General features: G+C 38.6%; 1 protein-coding gene across 34 annotated transcripts in view; it reads left to right on the forward strand.

Annotated features, from left to right (window-relative positions):
* Positions 1-22,382, forward strand: part of RASGEF1B (RasGEF domain family member 1B) — a 655,029-nt gene that overhangs the window by 618,784 nt on the left and 13,863 nt on the right. For 24 of the 34 annotated variants that reach the window (XM_078366979.1, XM_078366986.1, XM_078366985.1 and 21 more), the window contains 8 exons: positions 5,938-6,120; positions 7,851-7,973; positions 8,699-8,836; positions 16,258-16,473; positions 16,954-17,028; positions 18,394-18,489; positions 18,604-18,706; positions 21,826-21,905. In XM_078366979.1, the coding sequence (XP_078223105.1) occupies positions 5,938-6,120; positions 7,851-7,973; positions 8,699-8,836; positions 16,258-16,473; positions 16,954-17,028; positions 18,394-18,489; positions 18,604-18,706; positions 21,826-21,905 (1,014 nt within the window). The remainder of the gene's footprint in view (positions 1-5,937; positions 6,121-7,850; positions 7,974-8,698; positions 8,837-16,257; positions 16,474-16,953; positions 17,029-18,393; positions 18,490-18,603; positions 18,707-21,825; positions 21,906-22,382) is intronic. The other 10 variants (XM_078366987.1, XM_008993094.5, XM_054253215.2 and 7 more) reach the window with 1 other exon arrangement.

Below are 22,382 nucleotides of genomic sequence, written 5' to 3' on the forward strand. Positions count from 1 at the left end.
TCACCTGAAACCACCTTATCCTGGTGCACCTGCTTCATCGTAAATAACATTGTGCAAAAGCAGTCGCTAATTCAAACACAGTCTGCTGTTTAGAAAAAGGCAGCTTTTCATCTGGTGCTTTAGTGGGTTTGAAACCATTAGGCATGCCTTTCAAATCCATTCATCTCGTAAATCACCCAGAGCTTGCTTTCTTGCTGCTGGATCAATGTCAGGCTGAACTTTTTCAGGGTCCTTGGAAGAACATGATCTATCTTTGTGACCAAATTAGCTGCCCCTGTAAGATGTCTTGTCTGTCAACTAACTTTTCAGCTTCCCAAATTAATTTTAAGAAAGAACATTCATCTTGTATACCTGAGTTGGGTATATCTTGACTTCCTGTTGGAAGATTTTCCAGCATAACATGTAATCTATATGCTAATTTTGCTGGCTCTATACTTTCTTTTCACCTGGTTCATTTTTTTAAAACTAGGATCTGTTTCCCATTATCTCCCTGCATCTCCTCACATCCTAAAGTGCTGCCTCAATTTACGCAGAAAGAAAAAAGAAAAGGCCCATTTCAATAGCTGTACCAAAACCAAAAGAATTATGATTATTTTATTCTCTTAACTAATTTGATTTGTACTTGCTGAAAATACAAGAATTCCTTGATTTCTAAGGAGCCAGTCTTGAAAGTGTTAGACCAAGGTTACTGTCAGAGCCACAATGTTCTCCTTCCTAGGGGAAGAGAAATCATATCTAGGTTCTGTATAAGCCAGCACATGGATTTCTTAATCTCAGGTCTGTAAACTCCCTGAAAGTATATGAAAACTGGTTTGTAAATTTCTCTGGGGGTGGTGATGGGGAGAGGTTTGTGAATCTCCCTAAAAAGTTAAGAGTCACTAACTGAATTGAATTTATTTTGAGTTGTAAGAAACTGGCTTACAAATGAAACTTTGTAAGGTGAGAATAGCTTTTGAGATTAACTTGCTCTCCGCTCTATGTTTATTGGTAGGATTTGCATAAAGCCAGCAGCTTTTTCTGGTATCTCATACAAAGCTCTTATTTTCTGAAGGAATTAGCTACTTTGAAATTGGACTTTGTGATAAATTAATGCCAGTATTTAACTTGCTGTTCCATCCACATATTCTAATTTTGGAGAAGAGTCAGTTTTTCCTAAACAAATTTTTTTGTTAACTGGTTCCCATTGATAGGTATATTGAGCTAGGCAAAATTTGTACTGACGACAGATGGCAGACATTGGAGAGGCTGGTTTTGAGACCGTGTTGCAAAGTGTTGAGAGGAGTAAGTTCAGAGTTTATAGGATCCCAGAAACAGAAAATATTAGTTGTGGACTGAAAGGAAAAGATTTGCTGCAAATAAGGAAGGTATGAGGACTACACTGACTGAATGAAATAAATGGAAGTTATGGGTTAAGAGTAGCCTCACACTGAGCCTTTCTTCCCCTGGAGAAATCATTAGGAAGTGATTCCTGGAGTTAATAGTGCCCAGGGATAAATACTTGTCTGGATTCTCATGTCCAGTACTTTGGATATTGGATTTATTTTCTTAACAAGAACTAAACCAATATTTAATCTTTTGGGCCCCTCTTTTCAATTCCAGAACTGAAGCAGTTAAGACTCAAACATCAAGTCTGATTAACACCGAACAAACAGTAGCTCTTGGTGTGGTTAATAAGAGAAAAGATACTTCAGGGAAAACAAACTATTATGTTTGTCTTTGTAGGTGTTTAAAATTCTGTTTCACAATCAGTACTTTCTGTACCATTATGCTGATTTTTCCTTGGGGTTATCAAACGCCTCTGTTACACAGGCAGTTGATTCTTCTGAAACAGCTAGACTGGCCACTTGTTAGACATTGTCCAGGAATGAGTGATGAATACTGTGAGCCATGATTTTTCTCTTGGTCATTTCTCTCATTAAAATTTTTTACTGGAAATCTATAAAGTACACACAAGCAAATATTACTGTATTTCATTGAATCTAAGAGGTGATCCATTGTTAGATGTTCTGTCATTGCATATATCACTTAAAAAGACTGTTAAGTAAGCATATTTTCTTACCTCTCAACTATTTACATGAATCCCAGTTTGAAGATACTGTAATGTTTTTTAACGTCCGTATTAGAATCTTTGGAATCTCTATGTCTCAATGAGATTATGTTTTGATGGCAAAGGCCAGTAGCTTAAATACTGCTGTTGACAGGCGGACTTTTTATTAAGAGTAATTAATGGTATTAATATGTCTTTGGAGCAAGGATTTGTGTAGAACATGTAAAACATTTGAATTATTCTAATAGCCTATAATTCCAGACAGACTGACAGGATTTTCATTTTATGATTAAACATTAGAAGTTCAAAGAATACAATTTGCAGCACATCATGATGTAATGTAATAAATTTTGAACCTAGAATCTGAAGACCTATCTCTGAAACCCTACCCTATCTGTCCCTTACTCCGTGTCTAACGCCAAGTGAATTATTACAGTTTTTCTGAACCTCAGCATCGTGGTCAAAAACAGATGAGGATGCCTGCCAGACGAGGTGGTTGTAGAATCTAGGAAGGCTTTTGTTGTCAGTAAAACATTACACAAATGGAGCCAGTGAAATTCTGAGAGCCTTCCATATCACAGATGTCATAAGAGAGACCTTGACGGGGGATTCAGAGAGGGAAAGATCTGTGAAATGTGAAGATATTTTCCAGCACACAGTATCCCATAGTGAGAAGAACTATGACTAATGAAGGGAGAAGGGATTAAGGTATTGAAAAGATTCTGTCTGGAGTATATAGGGAGGTAGCAAAATAAGACTATTGTGCATAATAAATAAGGGGCTGAAGTGACTTGAATATCAGTAGTTGGTTATTGCTCTGTGCAAGTTCAACAATCAAGGTGGTTTCATGGGAAAAGGAAATCAGCTAATTAGCAGCATAACTTCAGGATAGTTAGAAGACAGAAAATAGCCTTTGACATAACTTTACTTACAGTTGATTTTTATGTACAGTAAGCCATAACCCTTATTCATTTACCTCAATTTGGTTTCTGTCGCTATTTGCATTATTTTCTTTTGGTGCCTTGTTAAAGGAAGTTTTCCAAGTATTGATATTATTCACCTCTTCAAAGAAATACTCTGAGTGATATAGTTCCAAAGAACAGTACACAAGCCTTTGCCGTTGCTCTAATCATAATGCTTTAAGAAGATCCTTGTACAAAAGAATATAAGTAGTTTCGTTAATATTTAGGATTTTGAAAGGGATAAGCAAAATTGGAAATAACAGATGGAAAACATACCTGGTAGTGTTGAGGGTTTGAAGATTTCACAGCCATTAAGTGTCAGAATTAGGACTTAATTCTGAATCTTTAAATCTGAATCTTTGTCCATATCTGAGTCCTTGCCTACTCTAAGATAGGAGTAAATCAATAAAAGTACAAATATTTGGTGGCTTTTGGTGCTGATTCCTTGAAAGTGAAATCTGAGTGACCCATAATCATTCTGTGGGTTGGTGCTTAGGCTAATTAGCCCATGAGGGGAGAGTAGTTGATGCAGGGAAGTTCCATCCAGCAAGAGTGCAGCAATGTTCTGTAGCCTCCTTGCTGGGTCATCTTAGCCTGCTCATCTTACCCCCTTGGTCTCAGTGTGCACATTTATAAGAAGAGGAGGTTGGACTAGATTGCCATGGCACATAGGCTGTGGCTCCCTCCATGACTGCCTGAGAGTCATTGCTAATCACTTAGAACCCACATTCTCCCATGGAGTTACAGCTTCCAAATCCTCCTTGCTAATCCGTACTTTAGACGACCACTTTAATTGATTGCAGTTGGAAATGAAATGTTTTCTAGATCCTTGGCCAGGTGATTTCTATGTTCCTTCGAATATTTATCATTTTCAGATTTTCTGGAATTCCTGAATCCTGGCCAACCATCTTTCAAAAGCATTTTGTTAGAATGGTTGCACTAGCAATGAGTAAATGCGACTATGAAAGAAAGTGTGTGATTCCTGAAAGAAAAAAAAAAATCCCAATTCCAAGAGCATGACACTCCTCATGCTGCATGTGAAGGACACTGTGGTTACAACCATCTAAAGCTTTTTTACGCCAGAGGCAACCAAATCCAGACAAAGCGTTTTCTCTCCGTTAGCCAAAGGAAGGAATGTTTAGGTGCTTCTCATCTCAGGTCCTTGCCTACTACTTTGAGGATATTATGAGTTTCTCAGGGCAAGGGTAGACTGGCTCTTCTTCTTCCCACCAAGGACGGTCAGTTTGCAATGATTGTGTTGCACAGGAATTGTACTCACAGAAACCTGGCAATTTGTAGAGGAAAAAAACATACCTTGTCTATTGCCTTATAAAATGTTGACAATGAATAATTTATTTAACTGCATTTCCTACATGTGAAATCTTGCCAACTAAGGGATTGTGCAGACCATTGTGTTAAAGTTATATCCCATAGTGTCTGACACTTTGGCTCTTATGACCATCTGCTACCTAAAGGAGAGCCATGGGGCCGCTGACCCTGGTAGTGACAAATCCCTCTGGATAGAGTCGTTCTTAGTCATCACCTTCTTCCCATTTGTGGCGTTTTCATGGATCCCTTTAAATTGTCCTTCAGCACTGGTTTGTGGATGGGACAAAGTACACAGAAATGAAGTTGGTTTTTTATTTCCTATTTATTTTTCTTGTTGTGTCTTTTCTCTAATGCTGTTTTCATCTGCCAGGTTGGCTTTATAATGGATGTTTTCTCTTAATGCCCCACCCCTGGCCCACCCCTGCTGAGGCACGTGCACAGGTTGTGATGCTCTGTGTCCCCCTCTCAGCTGTAGCTGGAACAGATGCTCAAGGAGTGATGGTTGTGACCCTCAGAGAGGGCTCCACGCCCCTCCCACATTGAGATGCAAATATCCTTTGGCATCTTGAAAAGAAAGATTAGTCCAGGTTGTGTCCTCCTGCTGCCTCCACACACTCTGTCTCTGTCAGTCCACGGCCTGGAGTGTGGCTTCCCCTCATTGTTTGCCTTCTGAAGCCCCTAGACTCTGCAGCTCTTCAATGCCTCCATTGTGCAGACGTGGTGCCAGAGACTGGGAATCTGTTCTCAGGGCCGGGTGCTCTGTCCCTAGGAATCCAAGTAATAACTTAATAGCCTCTGGCCTCTGCAAAGCACCCTCTGACAAGGCCTTTGTGAATTACAAAGTATGCAGATGGAGAGAAGCAGCTTATCTCAGGACTGTCACAGTACTCCTTGTTTCCCAAATCAGGTGCCTTCTCAGCCTGCATGTTTATTGAGAACTGAGGCTTTACAGATAACTATCCAACATCCCCAGGAGAATTTAACACCAAGGAGTGAACATCAACATCTGACTTTTCAGTCCTTTCAGTGAAAACCGAGGAGTCTGCATGAAACCTTGTGTGTACACACATACATATATAAACATGCACACAGTGTAATTTGATTCTAGGCCTATTTTGCAATTTAGTGTTTTCAGCTTCAATTTTGGTTATCTTCCAGTACTTTGGATAGCTCTTCAGTGTTAGGTAACTTTTCCCACCCAAATTTTACAGTGTACCCATTTTCGCCTTAGGAAAATACTTGACTGTGCAATAAAGCAATCCAAGTTCAGTTTCCTTGCCCAATTCCACAATCTGCTGTGAAGGAGTGACATCTAAATATGACAGCCAGAGACTTGACTTTTAAGTCCAGATGGGGCCCTTGGTCTAAGCGTTGTCTGATATTTGATTGAATGAGAGTGGTACTCAAAAGTGTGCATAGATGTGGTACTCAGAGAGCAATTTGGTTCTTGATGGGCTCTGATACTGTGTTAGAACCTGAACCATTATTTTAATTGCCTATTCTCTCATTGCTATTAAATCTTAGTGCCTATTAAAGCTTACCTTTATTTTCATACTGCATATTGCTGACATGATTTTTCATCTTTTTTATTCCTTTTAGGAAAGCATGCCTCAGACTCCTCCCTTTTCAGCAATGTTTGACAGCAGTGGTTACAATCGAAACCTCTATCAGTCTGCAGAGGACAGCTGTGGAGGATTGTATTACCATGACAACAACCTCCTCTCTGGATCCCTGGAAGCACTCATCCAGCACTTAGTACCTAATGTGGATTACTATCCAGATGTAGGTATTCATGTTTCTCTGAAACACATCCTTGGCAGTGAGTAGAAATTGCAGTACAGTAGGCAGGGACCATAGATGATACAGAATTATATCTAGGTTGTCAAGAGTTTTTCTAATAAGAAATTGCATATTGATTATCAATTGCTTTGAAATCAAATTGAGCCTGGATAAGGATCAGATTTTGGAGTACTGTGCATATCAGTTTCTTTTCAGGTTAGGTACCACATTGTAAGCAGTCTGATACTATCTAAATGAAGTATCTGTAGAGTTGATTCATGCATATAGCTTCATCCTTAAATAGAAATGTCAGAGAACGTTGGATGCTCCCAGAATATGTAATGCCATTTTTTGTTGTTGTTTCCAAGACCATCACTGTGCTAAGAAAAGTGAATGTAACAAAGGAAAGTATATGGAAGAGAAAACAAGATTTATGACTAAAATGTAATTCTTTATAGATTTGACATCAGATGACATGTTTGCTTTGTTTTACCTAGATTTATATAGATTTATATAGATAGCGTTTTCTAATCTAGGGAATTTGTTGTATATTTTCTCAGTCTTTGCAGTAATTCCAAGAGGGAAGAGAGGCGAAAACTAATTCAGAGTGTTGAGTATTTGCTCATGGTCTCACTCCCAGCATCAGTAATCAAACACAGGTTTTCTTTCTGGGATAAGTGATTTTTCCCCCTTCCCTTGTGCTACAGTTGCCTCTATGGAATTGAGCTTAGTAGTAGGAGATTTACTGAGCAGCTGGTTATTGATAAAGATCTCATAAAAATATCCAGAGACTGCATTCATTTGTTTTTATAAGTTTAATGATAACCTTGGTGTGCAAAGGATAGTTTGTGCTTGCCACAGTAATTCACCATAGTGTTTCTTACTGAGTTATCTCTCTTTGTGTATTTCGTTACATGGCATTTTCAGATGTGTTGCCATACAGGGAAAACTTGTAATCAAAAGTAAAAGGAACCCCTTGTTCTGCCCTCTAAGTGTTTATGAGCTAGTAAAGGCGCCTAAGGAAAAAAAGAAAAGTCCCATGGAATTTCTCTTTTCACTGGGAGTCTGAAATTATTATAACAAATAAGCACTACTTCATTACTGGCGTCCTTGAAGACAATGTGGTTATAGAAAAGCATATAGTGTTATATTGTGCTTTATTAAATTGCTTTGCCTTTAAGCAAATAAATAGGTTACTTGAAAGCCTGCCTTTGAATGTTCTGACACAAACACTTCAGTGTGACGTGCTAGACACACTGGAGAATTCTTGAGTGTTATGTGCATTGGGTAGGTTGGGTTTTTTGTTGTTATTTTTTGTTTGGTTTTCATTGAGTTACAACATATTTGGACATACAACCATGTTCTGTATGGGTAGGATATTCAAGTAAGATTTATCTCTCTGGGCTGAATTTCATTCTTCTTTATTAAGGTGAGTTATGTGTCTTGGTATCCTGGCTTCCTGAGGAGGGATGTGAAAATGTGCTCTGAATAATTCCAGGAGCCAAACTTATCCTGTACTTCTGTTATTTTTAGTATGGTTTAAGGGAAAACATAATCAGAGGGTAAAGGAGAAATCTAGCTTACACTGTTTTACCACTAGTAGGCGTTACTTTTGAAACTGCAGCATATAAACACGATCAGGAGAACTTAATGACATAAGATTTATAGTATAAAGGAAAGATATTAATTGCAGAGAGAATGTAACCATGATGACTCTTTTTCTCTTGCTGCAGAGAACATACATATTTACCTTCCTACTCAGTTCTCGGTTATTTATGCATCCATATGAGCTAATGGCCAAAGTTTGCCACTTATGTGTTGAGCACCAGCAACTAAGTGATCCTGACAGTGATAAGGTAATGGTACATTTAGAATATTGTAATATTCCAGTTTGTTTTATTAGGAATGTTAACTCTATAGCTTAGATTCTGTGGAATTGTTTTTTAAGTATCCCTGGCTTATCCTCAGGCTGAATTGCATAAATGGCATTGGGGCTATGTAAGGGGAATAGTGAATGGTATAAAGAAAAAAGAACACAGTATAAATCAAATGCAGGCAGGGCATGGTGGCTCACACCTGTAATCCCAGCACTTTTGGAGGCCGAGGTGGGCAGATCACCTGAGGTCAGGAGTTTGAGATCAGCCTGGCCAACATGGTGAAACTCTGTCTCTACTAAAAATACAAAAATTATCTAGGTGTGGTGGCACATGCCTGTAATCCCAGCTACTGCAGAGGCTGACACAGGAAAACTGCTTGAACCTGGGAGGCAGAGGTTGCAGTGAGCAGAGATCGCACCATTGCACTCCAGCCTGGGTGACAGAGCAAGACTCTGTCTCAAAAGTAATAATAATAATAAGCACAGAAAAAAAATCTAAAAAAAAAATCAAATGCCATGGAGGAACCCTAGGTCCTGCCTTAAGTTGGTGGTACTTGGCATTGATATGGAGGGAGGAGGGTTGGAGCTTCTTCATCCCTAAAGACTTTACACTGGAAGTTTATCAGTGAAACCATTTGTGACTATTTATTTGATGTCGTCCGTAGTGATAAATATCACTGAATTAGATTTGCTTTTTCTTCCTAGAACCAGATGAGAAAAATTGCACCCAAAATCCTTCAGCTCCTCACGGAATGGACAGAAACATTTCCCTATGATTTTCGGGATGAAAGAATGATGAGAAACTTAAAAGATCTGGCTCACCGAATAGCCAGTGGCGAAGAGGTTGGTAACCTGAATTTAGCACAGCCCACAGCCACTGGAATTCCCAGGCAGAGCCTGGGTGGGAAATGGTGCTGAATTATGCATCCTAATCTCCACTGCTTTCTTTTTGTTTTGCCTTTGGGCAAGCCCTTCACATCACATATTGGTCTATTTAGTATATCAAGTGGGAGTGATTATACCATCCCACTTCAAAGGGATATGATCTAGAGTTTTATGTGATTAATTTGGGGCTATGTTCATGCCACCTCATGCACAGGATTTATGTTGCAAGTGTGATTTAATTTTACTTATACCTTTTTTCCTTCCAAAAAGGTTTGACACAGCTGGTTGATAATAATAAATGGCATGTTAATAGATGTAAACACTAGTAGATACAAAGTAAATAACATTAATATATTAATAGATAATAAATAGTAGACTAATAAATCATAAATAGAAATAGACATTCTGGGCCATGGCAGGAAGAAACCAAATATGCTCATGTTGAAAACCAGTAGAGGATGACAGGACTGCTGTGGCATGAGTTTAAGTTCCAGATGAAAGGGAAATAGAACTGGTCATGTGATAGTCACTGTCAGAAAAGGGAAAGTATACTAATTCTTGAGGGAATTAAATGAAAAATTGAGTAACTGTCTTCTGAAGAACTTCGTATGGGGGCATAGAATGAGATCCTGGAGACTGCTCTTTATGGTGTTTATAACACACTTTCCTGTATAGAAGCTGAGTTCATAGATTCATGTACAAATTAGCAAAGGTAATTCTTGAGGGAGGAGAAGACTGAGAAAATGAGGCAAGTCTTCCAGTGCCCAGATGTTGATTTAAGGATAGAATCTAGTATAGGTGGAGATTAAAAGTAAGTCTCTGAGATAGTCTTTCATAAATATCACTTCCCTCAGTTGAGCCTTTGATAAGCACCAACTACTAGCTGTGAAAAATTCAAGGTTATCTTTTCTGAAGCAGGCCCAGAGGGCTAGTATTCTGTGTTGAGACTTGTTGGGCAAGGATGTTTTTGTAGTTTCTGTGTTGCAGGTCGGCTTCTGGGAACAAGTTGTTTAGGCACAGATACACTTTCACCTGGAAAAAGTAGATGAAGCATTTGGCATTTGTAGTGATGTTGCATTTCATTTGTCTTAAAATCTGTTTTCCATTATGAGTAATCGTTCTCGAGCACTCTTTCAGTGGTATGCTGCAACATATAACAAGATACCCTATCCTTTTTTTTTTTGAGACAGCCTTGCTCTGTTCCTCAGGCTGGAGTGTAGTGGTGCAATCATGGCTCACTGCAACCTTGACTTAACTGGCTTAATCAATCCTCCCACCTCAGCTTTTCTAGTAGCTGGGACTCCAGGTGCATAAAATTGTGCTGCTAGTTTTCAGTTTTTTCTATTTTTTTGTAGAGACAAAGCCTTACTATGTTGCCCAGGCTGGTCTTGAACTTTTGGGCTCAAGCAATCCACTGGCCTTGGCTTCTCAAAGTGCAGAAATTATAGGTGTGAGTCACTGCACCCAGCCATAAATTTGTGAGTACATTTTAATGCCATTTCTCCCAATTTAAAGAAATCAGACTAAAATTATATAAGGGTAGCTCTTGAAAAATTTGTATGGGCTTTCCTGTATTACCTTCTCCTGAAAATGGGATTAACCATTTTGCTGTTACTTTATGACATTATATTATTATGAACCCACGTGCTTGAGACAGCCATTATTTCTGCCAGGCTGAATGAGTCATTTCCTGAGTCACTGTGCAAGTTATGATGATTATAATCATTTTGCCAGTTTGCCTGTTACAGGTTCTAGCCAGGTCTGAATTGATAGGTTTCTTCCTTACAAAGGCAAAAGTTAAGCATCACAGTGCAGTTTTGTAGTAAATCTTATATTAGAGGGGTTAACTGTTGAGTTCTTTGGAAGGGTCAATACTGGCTCAGTGACCTCGGTTTATGTATGTGAAGCTGCTCAAAAGATTAGGGACATCATAAGGGCTTTTTCTTCTATGAAGGCTGAGACCTAAGTCAGACAGTTTTCATTTCAACCAAGTTTTCTTTAGCTACTTAGCATTATGTGTCAGTCATCTTATTTTCCCTCTATTGCCTTTACAACTTAGTTCTTCTAAGAAAAAAAAACCTTAACAATCTTTTTCTTTTTAGATAAAATGGTGGTGTTTTGAAAATACCAAATGGATGGTCTTTCTTGTTGTGGGAGTCAAAGGGGAGATCATTTCTGTCTGTGTTTACCAGATGGGAATCGGTCTTTGCGTTTAACAGAATCAAGCCATTCGAGAGCTGGGTAGAACAGAGAGGAGGGCCAAACAGCCTCTGACCCTGGCTTCTTTGCAGCAGTCCTGTGTTAATAACATATTCTTGATGGAAACCTTGAGAAGTTCAGATGGTTTTGAGCATGAAAAGAGGAGATAAGAAGACAAGCCAGTTCTAACTGAGGAATTGAGTAAACTAAGGGTTGAGTGGAGAGGTGTCACCTGCCTTGATCAGGTTGGGTTTCACAGGGAGTTGTTGTTTCTTTAGCTGCTTCTATTCAGTATTCAGAATTCAAATCCACACTTGCCAGCTGTTTTATCTGAGTGTGTTTTGGCAAGTCTTCTAAATCCTTACTCCTTTCTCATCTCTATATATCATAGAAGTAACTGCCTTGTGTTAATGCCCTTTCAGCTCTGAAACTGTGTGATTGATGTCGTTCCTCCAGCTCTTTGCCTGTAAGGCTCCCTATCAGTCATGTGCTTCGGTGTTTCTCTCAGAGAGACCCTCCTTCAGCACCCCACCTATGATCATACCCCCTCCCGTTATTGGCTGTCACTGCTCTTCCCTTCACAGTGCTTCCTAGCACTCTGTGATGAGGAATTATAGCTTGGCCCTCTATATTTATGGGGTCTCCATCTGTGGGTTCAACCAACCTCAGTTTGAACATATTCAAAAAATATTAAGTCTGTACTGAACATATACAGACTTTTTTCCTTGTCATTATTCCCTAAACAATATAGTATCACAGTGATTTACATAGCATTTAGATTACATTAGGTATTGTAAATAACATAGTGATGGTTTAAAGTATACAGGAGGATGTGCAGAAGTTGTATGAAAATACCATACCATCTTATAAGAGACTTGAGCAGATTTTGCTGTCTGAGGGAAGTCCTGGAACCATCTCGATGATACTGAGGGATGACCGTACTTGCATTTTTATTGCTTGTTTTCCCCTCTAGACCCCATGCTATGCCACCTTTCTTCACCACTGAATCCTCAACTCCTAGCTCAGAACCTGGCACCTAGTAGTCTCTCAGTAGTGTTTGAATGAATGAGTGAATCAATGAATAGATGAACAAATGAATTATTGGAATAGGGAAAAATTATTTCCCTCTACTGGAAGCAGTGCGGGCCTGAGTTGGGATTTGTTGCTTCTTGCCTGGGACTTATTTTTTTTTCCTGTTGGCAGTCAGTGAACCCAGGTGTGCCCTATATATAATTTAGTCAGGTTCTTCTGAATCTGCCAGGACAGTTCTACATAATTTGGCTTAATATGTTTCCCCCCTGGTGATTTGCCCAAAATGAAGTGGTTTATTAGGACTTGCCTGCAAGAAACATGAAATGAAACTAATGATTGAATTACATGACAAATGACTGTAGTGGGTAAAATGCAATTTTCTCTTCCTTAAGGGAAGAGTTCTTTATAATAAGAACTTCTGTCTTTATTTGCCAGGTAATTACTGTCACTGGCATTTGAAGTTATAAGAAAGAATAAGTGCGTATTTAGTAATTCATGACTCAGGAACCATGCTTAACAACACAAAGCTTGATTTCTCAAATGGAATCAAATGGCAGCAGGAAACTTTTAAAAGAGGTCACATACATATCCTCTCTCACATGCTCACACACCAGTTGTTGAATAGCTTTCTCCATACTCTATTGCATACATTTTTCCCTTATATTTTGATGCAGTTTTTTGCTAACAACCTGACTGTACATTTCTCTCCCTCTTCCCCCAATAATTTTTTTTAAATTGCAGAATAAAAGTTTTCAGCAGATATGCAGACAGAGCATTGCTTCTTACACTTGGCTTATACAAGGATCAGCTGAGGAGCATCTACATCATGTGACCCAAGTGCACTACAGACCAAGTCAATCAAGATCTCTGGGGTGGAACCCAGGCTGCCCCCATTCAGCTATTTGTTCTGTTCATTGCTTCTCAGTGGGTACCCTTGGTGGTACCCTGAAAAGAGAAGTGATCATTTCTGAATAAAGTATTTTTTGTGGGGATCCTGGGAAGGGGCAAGGAGAAGGTGCATGATGTAGGAATGATAACATGCATGGAATAGCAGCTGAGGCATAGAATAATCAATATTTTTAAATGAGTTCTTGGCTTTTTTAAGTGAAAAGACCTTTCTTGCACATGTCTCATAACATAGTAAGTAATATAGGAATATATTCACTTGGATTTTTTAAAAAAAGAAATAATTCACACAAAGCAAAAGAAGCCAAAAACTTCCATCAATCCTACTTCTGTCTTAAAATAACAGCTGTTGTCAGTTTTGTGTGTATCCTTCTAGAGCTGCTCCAGTGTATACAGGTGTTCATAGAAAGTAGTGTGTATGGCTTTTGCTTCCGTATGTGTTTACCTAGTATTCTTGATCCTGCTTGCTGTCTCAGTGGTATGGCTTGGAAATTTTTCCACGCCAGTACAGATAGCTGTATCTTCTTTCAGCTGCTTCACAGTAGTCCAGTATGTGATTGGGCCATGCTTCTTTTTCTTTTTAAAAACTATTCTATTGGACACAAGTTAAATTTGTTTATACAGAAATCTCAGGCATTTTCTGAGAAAGACTTAGCATAGAAGGTAAGTCCCTTCTTCATATCAAACTGTGTTTAGTAAAGTAGTAACATATAGTTGTGGGTTGCTCTTTTAAACAGGCTTTACTGACTGTGAAGCTTCAACTTTGTAAATGTATTTTCTACTCTGCACTTGATCTTCGCCAAATGGCTGAGAAGCGATTCTATCCTGGATAGCACATGCAGTAACTAAAGTATCTCCAAGAAGTTGTTTATTAACCATTCTGTATAATACACTGTGAAGTATTTGCATAATTATTACAAGTAGTATCTAACTCTCACGTAGGCATTTTTATGACATTTGGGACAATGGACTGAAGAAAACATTTTAAGTTGGTAGATTTGTTTGTTTTGTTTTTTGAGACAGGTTCTCACTTTGTTATCCAGGCTGGAGTGCCTGGATACACTGGTACAATCAGGGCTCACTATAGCCTCAGCCTCCCTGGCTCAAGCAGTCCTTCCACCTCAGTCTCCCCGAAGTAACTGGGACTGCAGGTGCCCAGCTAATTTTTAAATTTTTGTAGAGTCTGAACATGGTGCCTCATACCTGTAATCCCAGCATCTTTGGAGGCCAAGGTGGGCAATCACTTGAGGTCAGGAGTCTGAGACCATCCTGGCCAACAAGGCAAAACCCTGTCTCAACAACAGCAATAAAAATTAGCTGGGTGTGGTGGCACACACTTGAAATCTAGCTACTTAGGAGGCTGAGGCACGAAAATCGCTTGAACCCAGAAGGTAGAGGTAGCAGTGAGCTGAGATTGCACCACTGCACTTAAGCCAGGGCGACACAGCAAGACTCTGTCTCAATCAATCAACCAATCAATATATAAATAAATTTTTGTAGAGACAGAGAGAGTCTCACTATGTTGTCTCAATCACTTGGGCAAGAGATCCTCCTGCCTCAGCCTCCCAAAGTTCTGGGATTACAGATCTGAGCCACTATGCCTGGCCATAGATTTTTAATATAACTCAAGTTTATAAAAGTAAAAGAGGAGAGTGAAATTGGAACGAGAGATTTAAGGTAACCCTCAACTTAGCCTTGAACAGCTTTGAATTCCAAAAAGAGACATTTCCCTTGAGTGACAAACATATTACCAAACAGAATTTTCTTAACTGATAACCTTAATGCTATATGGAAGGTAGGCTGTTTGATGGTTCCATTTTTAAATACGCACGTGTTTCAGTCGTGATTTTAGGGTGGTCCGTCACTGTAGAGAAAAATAGAGGTCATTTAATGGACCAGTTGAAAGAACTCAGCAGAATGTGCACTAACAAAAGGAGAAGAAGAGAAGGAAAAGAAGGCTGTGTATGCTTTTTATGCCTTGACTATGTGAGAATTAACCATTTCCAGATATGTTGTCATTCTCATAAGCAAATATCTTTTCATTAGGGTTTTTGTAATATGCTCTGATAAATTGCCTCTATAAAAAACAAAACAAAACTATGGCTTTTATACCTGCAGGTAAATGCCACTTAATATGCAGATAATCTCAGCAAATGATATTGTGGTATTTTTATTAAAGGCAATGGAGTTATAAACATAGGCCTTTCTACATTTCTAGGTTTACTGGGGCCATCCTGCTTTGGAGATTTAACCTAAGGATCCTGTTAGCATTGAATCAGCCTGTGTGACTTTTTCTGATACAGGCATCATCATTTACCTAGAAGAATATTGTTTTGGCAATTTTTGGCTAGAAAAGGAACACTAAATGGACTCCAACTTATATCATGATAACTGTGCCCTGGGATTGATGGACTGTGAAGTCGTTTCTTGATTTAACAAATGTTTTAAGAACCAGGAGATCGACAGTTATCTAAACTACATGCAATGCTTTCTTAAACCAGTTTCTCTTAAGCATGTGGCTATAGCATTATGAAGTAGCAAAGAAGGTGGCCCCTGAGAATAGTGTTACAGGGAGAATTGCCATGTGGAGGAGTTTGGTTGTGAACATTAATAGTCATGAATGCCAAAGAAATGAATATGAGCCAAGTAGAGGTCAAATGCCAGAAATGAATATCTGCCTCTTCCTCATGGTGATCTGTGTTTTATGTGTAAGTCAAGAAGGTAGTTTGAAGGGTGAGTGGGAAGTAATGGTGTGTTTCTGTTAGGTAGCCACTGATGAGATTGGGGATGATAGGACTAGAGAAATCAAGAGGGTAGCCCTAAAGAAAGTGTTAGGAAAAGGATGCATTAACTTGTGATCAATGTATTCCAAGCCACCAGAAGTAAACTGGTAGGTGTATTTCTTTGCTGGAACAGAGGATATTTAGTTATAGTTAGTACTTGTCATAGTGGATTCCCTCAAGAGGTAATCTAAATTGTCACTGTAGTGTTTTCATGGCCCAAACTGAATTATACTCTCAATGGCAACCCCAAAGAAGAAATAAACCTTACAGGTTTGAAAAAATGCCTTATGCACATGTCTTAAACTGTTAGAGCCAGCTGAATCTTCCTGTAACTGCCGTTAACCAAATTTATTCTCCAATGTCCAGGTACACTCATCTGAGGACATAGTCTCTTGAGTTTGCGTAGTAGCAAAGCCAGACATGGCGGAGCACAGATGTAATTCTTTGCTTATTCCCTAGCAGACATACAGAAAGAATGTCCAGCAGATGATGCAGTGTCTGATCCGCAAACTTGCTACACTTAGCCAGTACGAAGAAGTCCTGGCAAAAATCAGCTCGACATCCACAGATCGGCTCACAGTTCTCAAGACCAAGCCACAGTCCATACAAAGGGATATCATTACCATCTGCAACGACCCTTACACGTTGGCCCAGCAGCTGACTCATATAGAGCTGGTAAGGCTCGTATCATGCTTGCCCTTTACAGCCACAACTGTGCTTTCCTTTGGCAACCAGACAATATGTTTGTCAGCAGTAGTGTCACAGGAGAGGTTGGAAAAATCCAAATGGGAAATCATTTGAGATAGCCGAAACATACTTTGTTTATGGATTTGAATATGAAGGCTTCTGATATTCTGGGAATTCACTTGTAAATAATACTAAAGAAGGCCGAAGAGCAAAGAGTTTATTGATCTCCTTAACCTTCTGCCTCTAATCAGTTTTTCCAAAACCCACTCAGTCTTTCACTATTTTGTGGAACATTGACCTAAGCAGAAAATTGCCTCTGCTCCGATCTTGAAGGTGATGAAAGTATTTAGGGTTAAAGGCTTATTTTATAATCTTCATTAAAAAATGGGGAAAGGTACCATCATAGAGAGAGGTGACAGTCCTTTTCATTTTCTTTAGTACTGTTGACCTGCTGCATTTGTGTTTCAGGAGAGGCTCAATTATATTGGGCCAGAAGAATTTGTTCAGGCATTCGTGCAGAAGGACCCTTTGGATAATGACAAGGTAATCAGTCTACCCAAAGGTCAGCCCTGAAACCAGAAATGGAGTTTCTCAGTCTGTGATAGTGGGTATAAGGGACAGAAGTTAGAACTATATTCTGTTGTAGATTTCAAAATCAGGAAGTTTATTTATTTATTTATTTTTTCCATCAGCCATGTCTGATTAATTACAGTTTTCTTGAGTGAAATCTCCAGGCTCCTGTATGATATTGCCCTGTCATTGACTTGCAGCCTCTTCTTCCTCCTTATTGGGAAATTTAGTAAGACCTTTACAGCAAGTAGATGTAGGCATTTGTGGTGATTAAAGTAGGAGATGAAAGCATAATGGTTTTAGCAGATGAAGTCAGAAAGAAAATAAGAGAGAAGGTTCTGCCCATGATTCAACAATAGCAGGGGCAGGAAAGACAGGATGCACATCCAGCTTGCTGAGCAAGGGGCTTGACTGCTGTGCCTCTTGTTTTAAGGTGAATCTCTCGTGAGAGGTTTATTGCCTAGGTGCAGCCTACTATTAAAGAAAATAATGCTGGGCATGGACTGTCAAATCAATGTATACAGATAAGAATGCTTTTCTCCTGGTGACCTGGAAGCATTTGAATTGTTAGGCAAAGACTAGAACGCCCGCAGATGAAAGCCCCCTTCTGGGAATAGGGGCAACAGCTGTTTTCCAGCCTTAGAATAGTTTCTCCTAATACAGGAAGTGAAGATTTGTTTTGCAGTAGAAAGCCAGTGGACTTTTTGTTTGTTTCTTTTGGAAGAAAGGAAAGAGGGCTGTAATTAGCCTCTTCAAGCTGCCCTTGAACTTCAAGTTAAGATTAACTTTTTTGCCTTTGAACAATGCGTTACTCACCCTACTAAAGACCATAATGGTGTAGACTTCTGTTTATGTACTTGGAAGATAATTTAGTTTGTTGCGACATCATGTTCTAAAATTTTGTCCTATGCTCAATTTTAAGAGAAAGTTTTCTGCTCTGTACTCTTAGCCACTTTTTGCTGTGTTAATAACAGTTGGTATTTGCACTCTTATCTACTGGGTCAAGATTGTTTTGGAATGCAGCCAGAACTCTTCCTCTGAACTGTGTTTCTGAAGACACAATCCAGACTAACTTAGTTTTTTGGGAAGGGAGTTAAGGACACTTTTATAAATGCAGAGTACATTTCTAGACCTCAGGTGTTTCACTGGACTATCCTAAATGACTTCGATATTTCTGTAAGAATATTGAAGAATGCTAGTGCTTGTCTTTCTCTTTCTCTTGTTCTAAAAAGCTTTCCTAATCTATAAACTGAGAATAAAGGTTCATATTTTACAAAATGAGAGCCTAATGCATTCTTTTTTTCTCTGACTCATCTGTTTACTTTGTTTTCTCTAAAGAGTTGCTACAGTGAACGGAAGAAAACACGAAACTTAGAAGCTTACGTGGAATGGTTTAACCGCCTCAGCTACTTGGTTGCTACAGAAATCTGTATGGTGAGGAAATGAGTTTTCTGTCTCCTAGCTCTTAGTATTATATTTTCATACTTACTTTAGAACTGTTGGGACTTTGTATTGGGTAACTGCCCTCTATTGTCTTTTTCTGTATAGCCCGTTAAGAAAAAGCACCGAGCAAGAATGATTGAGTATTTCATTGATGTAGCTCGGGAGTGTTTTAACATTGGCAACTTCAATTCCTTGATGGCGATAATCTGTGAGTATTTTGTGGAGGATACATGTCCTTTATCTTTACAGATCCTGTGAAATGACCCATGGAAAATTGCAAATAATATGGTTTTGTTAATACAGACTGTAGTTTTTAATCCTGAGTTATTTCAGAATGTCTAAAATGTTTTAAATAGTCAAGGGGGTAAAAGTATTTGTATAATCTTTATTAAGTATGCAAGAATTAGTGGAATGTTTTAAGTTAACATCAGCTAAATATTCATCATCTACAAAGGCTTATAGGTAAGATATTTGTCTAAGCAAATAGTTTTAAAAAGTATTTGGGCAGCTTGCATATCAAGTATTATAGAAATAATGATCCAAGACAAAATTACCTGATTCCTTGGACAAGGGGGTGGCCTAAGAAACTAGCACATTTTCTAACTGTTCAGGCTTCTAGTACTTATCACCCACAGACCTTATACTCTAGTATACAGACTCACTCCTCTGTGTCATGGAGGTTTTAAATCAGAGGCCGTGTTTCTTTCCTTTCATTCTATAAATACAAGATGTGTTGTAACAATATGTCTTGGTTGTCCCAATTTATACCTATTGTCTTGCCATAATTATTGATAATAGCCTTTGATAATACCTCTTTCATTAAAAAGTGTCCTAGTTTGTGTGATCAATTATATGGCCATCTTACAAATTGTAGGTGCCCAGTATACATTGGAATGCAAGAATAGGCCGGGCGTGGTGGCTCATGCCTGTAATGGCAGCACTTTGGGAGGCCTAGGCGGGCAGATCACTTTATCCTGGCCAACATGGTGAAACCCTGTCTCTACTAAAAATACAAAAATTAGCTGGACATGGTGGTATGTGCCTGTAATCCCAGGTACTCAGGAGACTGAGGCAGGAGAATCGCTTGAACCAGGGAGTTGGAGGTTGCAGTGAGCCAGGATTGTGCCACTGCACTCCAGCCTGGTGACAGAGTGAGAGTCAGTCTACAAAAAGAAGGGAGTTGAGATCTTTTTGAAGGATCAATTTGAAGCTAGAGAGTCTACCAAATTTAATTCAAGAATCTTGACCTGATAAATCATCCCTTCTAAAATTTATTTTTCCATTTTTAAATATATATCATTTTCCTTTTCTCTCCCCCCATAAAAATACTGGCCAAGTCTCAGCTCATTTTCTCATTATTTATCTGACTAGCTTCATGAAAATAGCAAGCAGAAAGATTCTCTGAATCAGGGACTGAAAGGCCCACAGTCTAGATTAATAGATTACTTAATTTCCCTCTTATACTAGTAAGAAAATGTCAAGGCAAGCCATAGCATTGGAGAAAATACTTGTAATACATAGAGCTGACAAATAACTTGTATCCAGAATCTTCAAAGAATCCTGCAAATCAATAAAAAGACAAATAACCCAGTGAAAAAAAGGCAAAAGACTGAAACAGATATGCCATGCAAGAAGATACTGTAAATAATGGCTAATGAGTATCTGAAATGGAGTTCCACACCATTAGTCATCAGAGAAATACAAATTAAAGCAAAATATTAACATCATTTCACACGCTTGAATGAAGGAAATTTTATAAACTGGTTACACCAAGTAGTGTTGAAGACGTGGAACAAGTGGGGCTTTTATTACACATTACTGGCAAGAGTGTAAAATGGTACTACTTCTTTGGAAAACTGTTCAGTGGTTTCTTACAAGGTTAAACATTTCTACCTTGTAATGCAGATACTGCACACACCTATTTACTCCATAAAAATGCAAACACATGTCCACAGGAAGATTTGTAACAGAACTGAGCTTTATTCATGATTGCCCAAAATTGGAAACAATCCAAATGCCCATTTACAAATGAATGGCTAAATAAATTGTGGCATATTAATATAACGAAATACTATTCAGCAATAAAAATGAACAATTGATACATATAAGAAACATGGATGAATTTCAGAATCATGTTGTGCAAAATAAGCCAGACACAAGAGTAGGTACAGTATGATTTCATGGATCCGAAGTTCTAGGATAGACAAAAAGAATTGGTGGTTTTAGGCAGCCACTGATTTCTGTGGTGGTGGGGAGGTGTGGAGCTTGACCAGAAGAGGGTCCAAATAAGCTTTCTGGGATTATGAAATGTGCTACTGTATCTTGATTGGAGTGGTGATACACGGTCTTACACATTAGTCAAAATTCATCCAATTATGTGTTTAAGATCTGTATATTTTTTGTATGTAAATTGTACCTCAGGAAGAAATCTTCCAATTCTAGTCCTTAAAATATGAATGTTGGGTGGCATGGAATTGGTATATGTACTCATTTAGGCTAGTGTGGGTTCCTTTTCTATACAACAGCCCCTGTAATATTTTTCTGAATAGTTATAGTACATAAAGTATCATTCAGGAGAGGCAGCATGGCGTGTTGGAGTGAGTGTGGATTATGGTGTTAGCTCCATGTGAGCTTCCATCTCTGTTACCTGTTAACTGGATATCCTTGGGAAAATTTCTTACTCCCTGAAACTTTAGCATATTCTTGTAGGAATGTTGAGGGGATATATGAGATAATGTACACAAAGCATGGTTGACACATTAGTTTCTAGGTCAAGGGTCAGCAAACTACAATCTGTGGGTCAAATATGGCCCAGCACTGATTTCTTTATGGCCAGTAAGCTAAGAATGGTTTTTATCTTTTTGAATGATCAAAAAAAATTAAAAGAATAGTATTAAGGTTTCTAATGTGACTGTAAGATTAATTCAGATTTCAGTGCACATTAATAAAGTTTCATCGGAACACAGCCATAACCATTTGTTTGTGTAGTTACCTACATAACTGAACTGTGGATATTTTTGCACCACAGTGATAGTGTCTTGTAGCGATGACAGACTATATGGACTGCAAAGTCTGAAATGCTTACTATCTTTCCCTTTATAGAGAAAATCTGTTCACCTCTGTACAGAGTAAATGATAGCATTTATGCTGTTTCTCGACTCAGGGAGAATTTGCAAAAAAAAAAAGTTATAAAATTGGAGTTTGTTACTTACTAATTTTAGAATTCTCACTTAGTAATGAATGCTTTTTAGAAGTATATGTTTATGGTTTTTCTTATTTCTCTCTTTCAATTTTCCTTTTTTCTCCCCCTCCATTTCAAATGGGAAGCTGGTATGAATATGAGCCCAGTTTCTCGACTAAAAAAAACTTGGGCCAAAGTGAAGACTGCAAAATTTGACATTCTTGAGGTATGTAAAGCTGATGTTTTTCTGTAAGTAACACTTTATACTTGGAAAGTGGGATTCTTTTATGTGTCTTGCCTCTCCATCAGAGGAAAAAGCCCATCTATCCTTACAGACCAAGGGAAAGGAAAGTGGGTAGAATTGGAGGGGAAAATTGATCAGGTTTTGTACTAGTTGTTTTATAGATAGAGATGTCCATTCTGAAGGTTAATCGACTGGGGAAATAGTGACCTGTCAGTCACATCACCTTAAATGCCAGAATGGAATTTTGGTCCTAAGCAGTTGAGAGTTTTACTTCACTGTGAGCCTATTAGCTTCATTATCTTCAAGAGTTCCCTATCCCTATAGTAACATTTATTCATCATCTTTTTAGCAAATTTAGCTGACCTGTGAAGAAAAGCCCTTCCCTTATAATTCTGAGGATAGTAAGAATTTTGGGCCAGGTGCAGTGGCTTATGCCTGTAATCCTAGCACTTTGGGAGA

Source organism: Callithrix jacchus, chromosome 3 (assembly GCF_049354715.1).
Source record: "Callithrix jacchus isolate 240 chromosome 3, calJac240_pri, whole genome shotgun sequence".
In the NCBI taxonomy this organism is placed as follows: domain Eukaryota; kingdom Metazoa; phylum Chordata; class Mammalia; order Primates; family Cebidae; genus Callithrix; species Callithrix jacchus.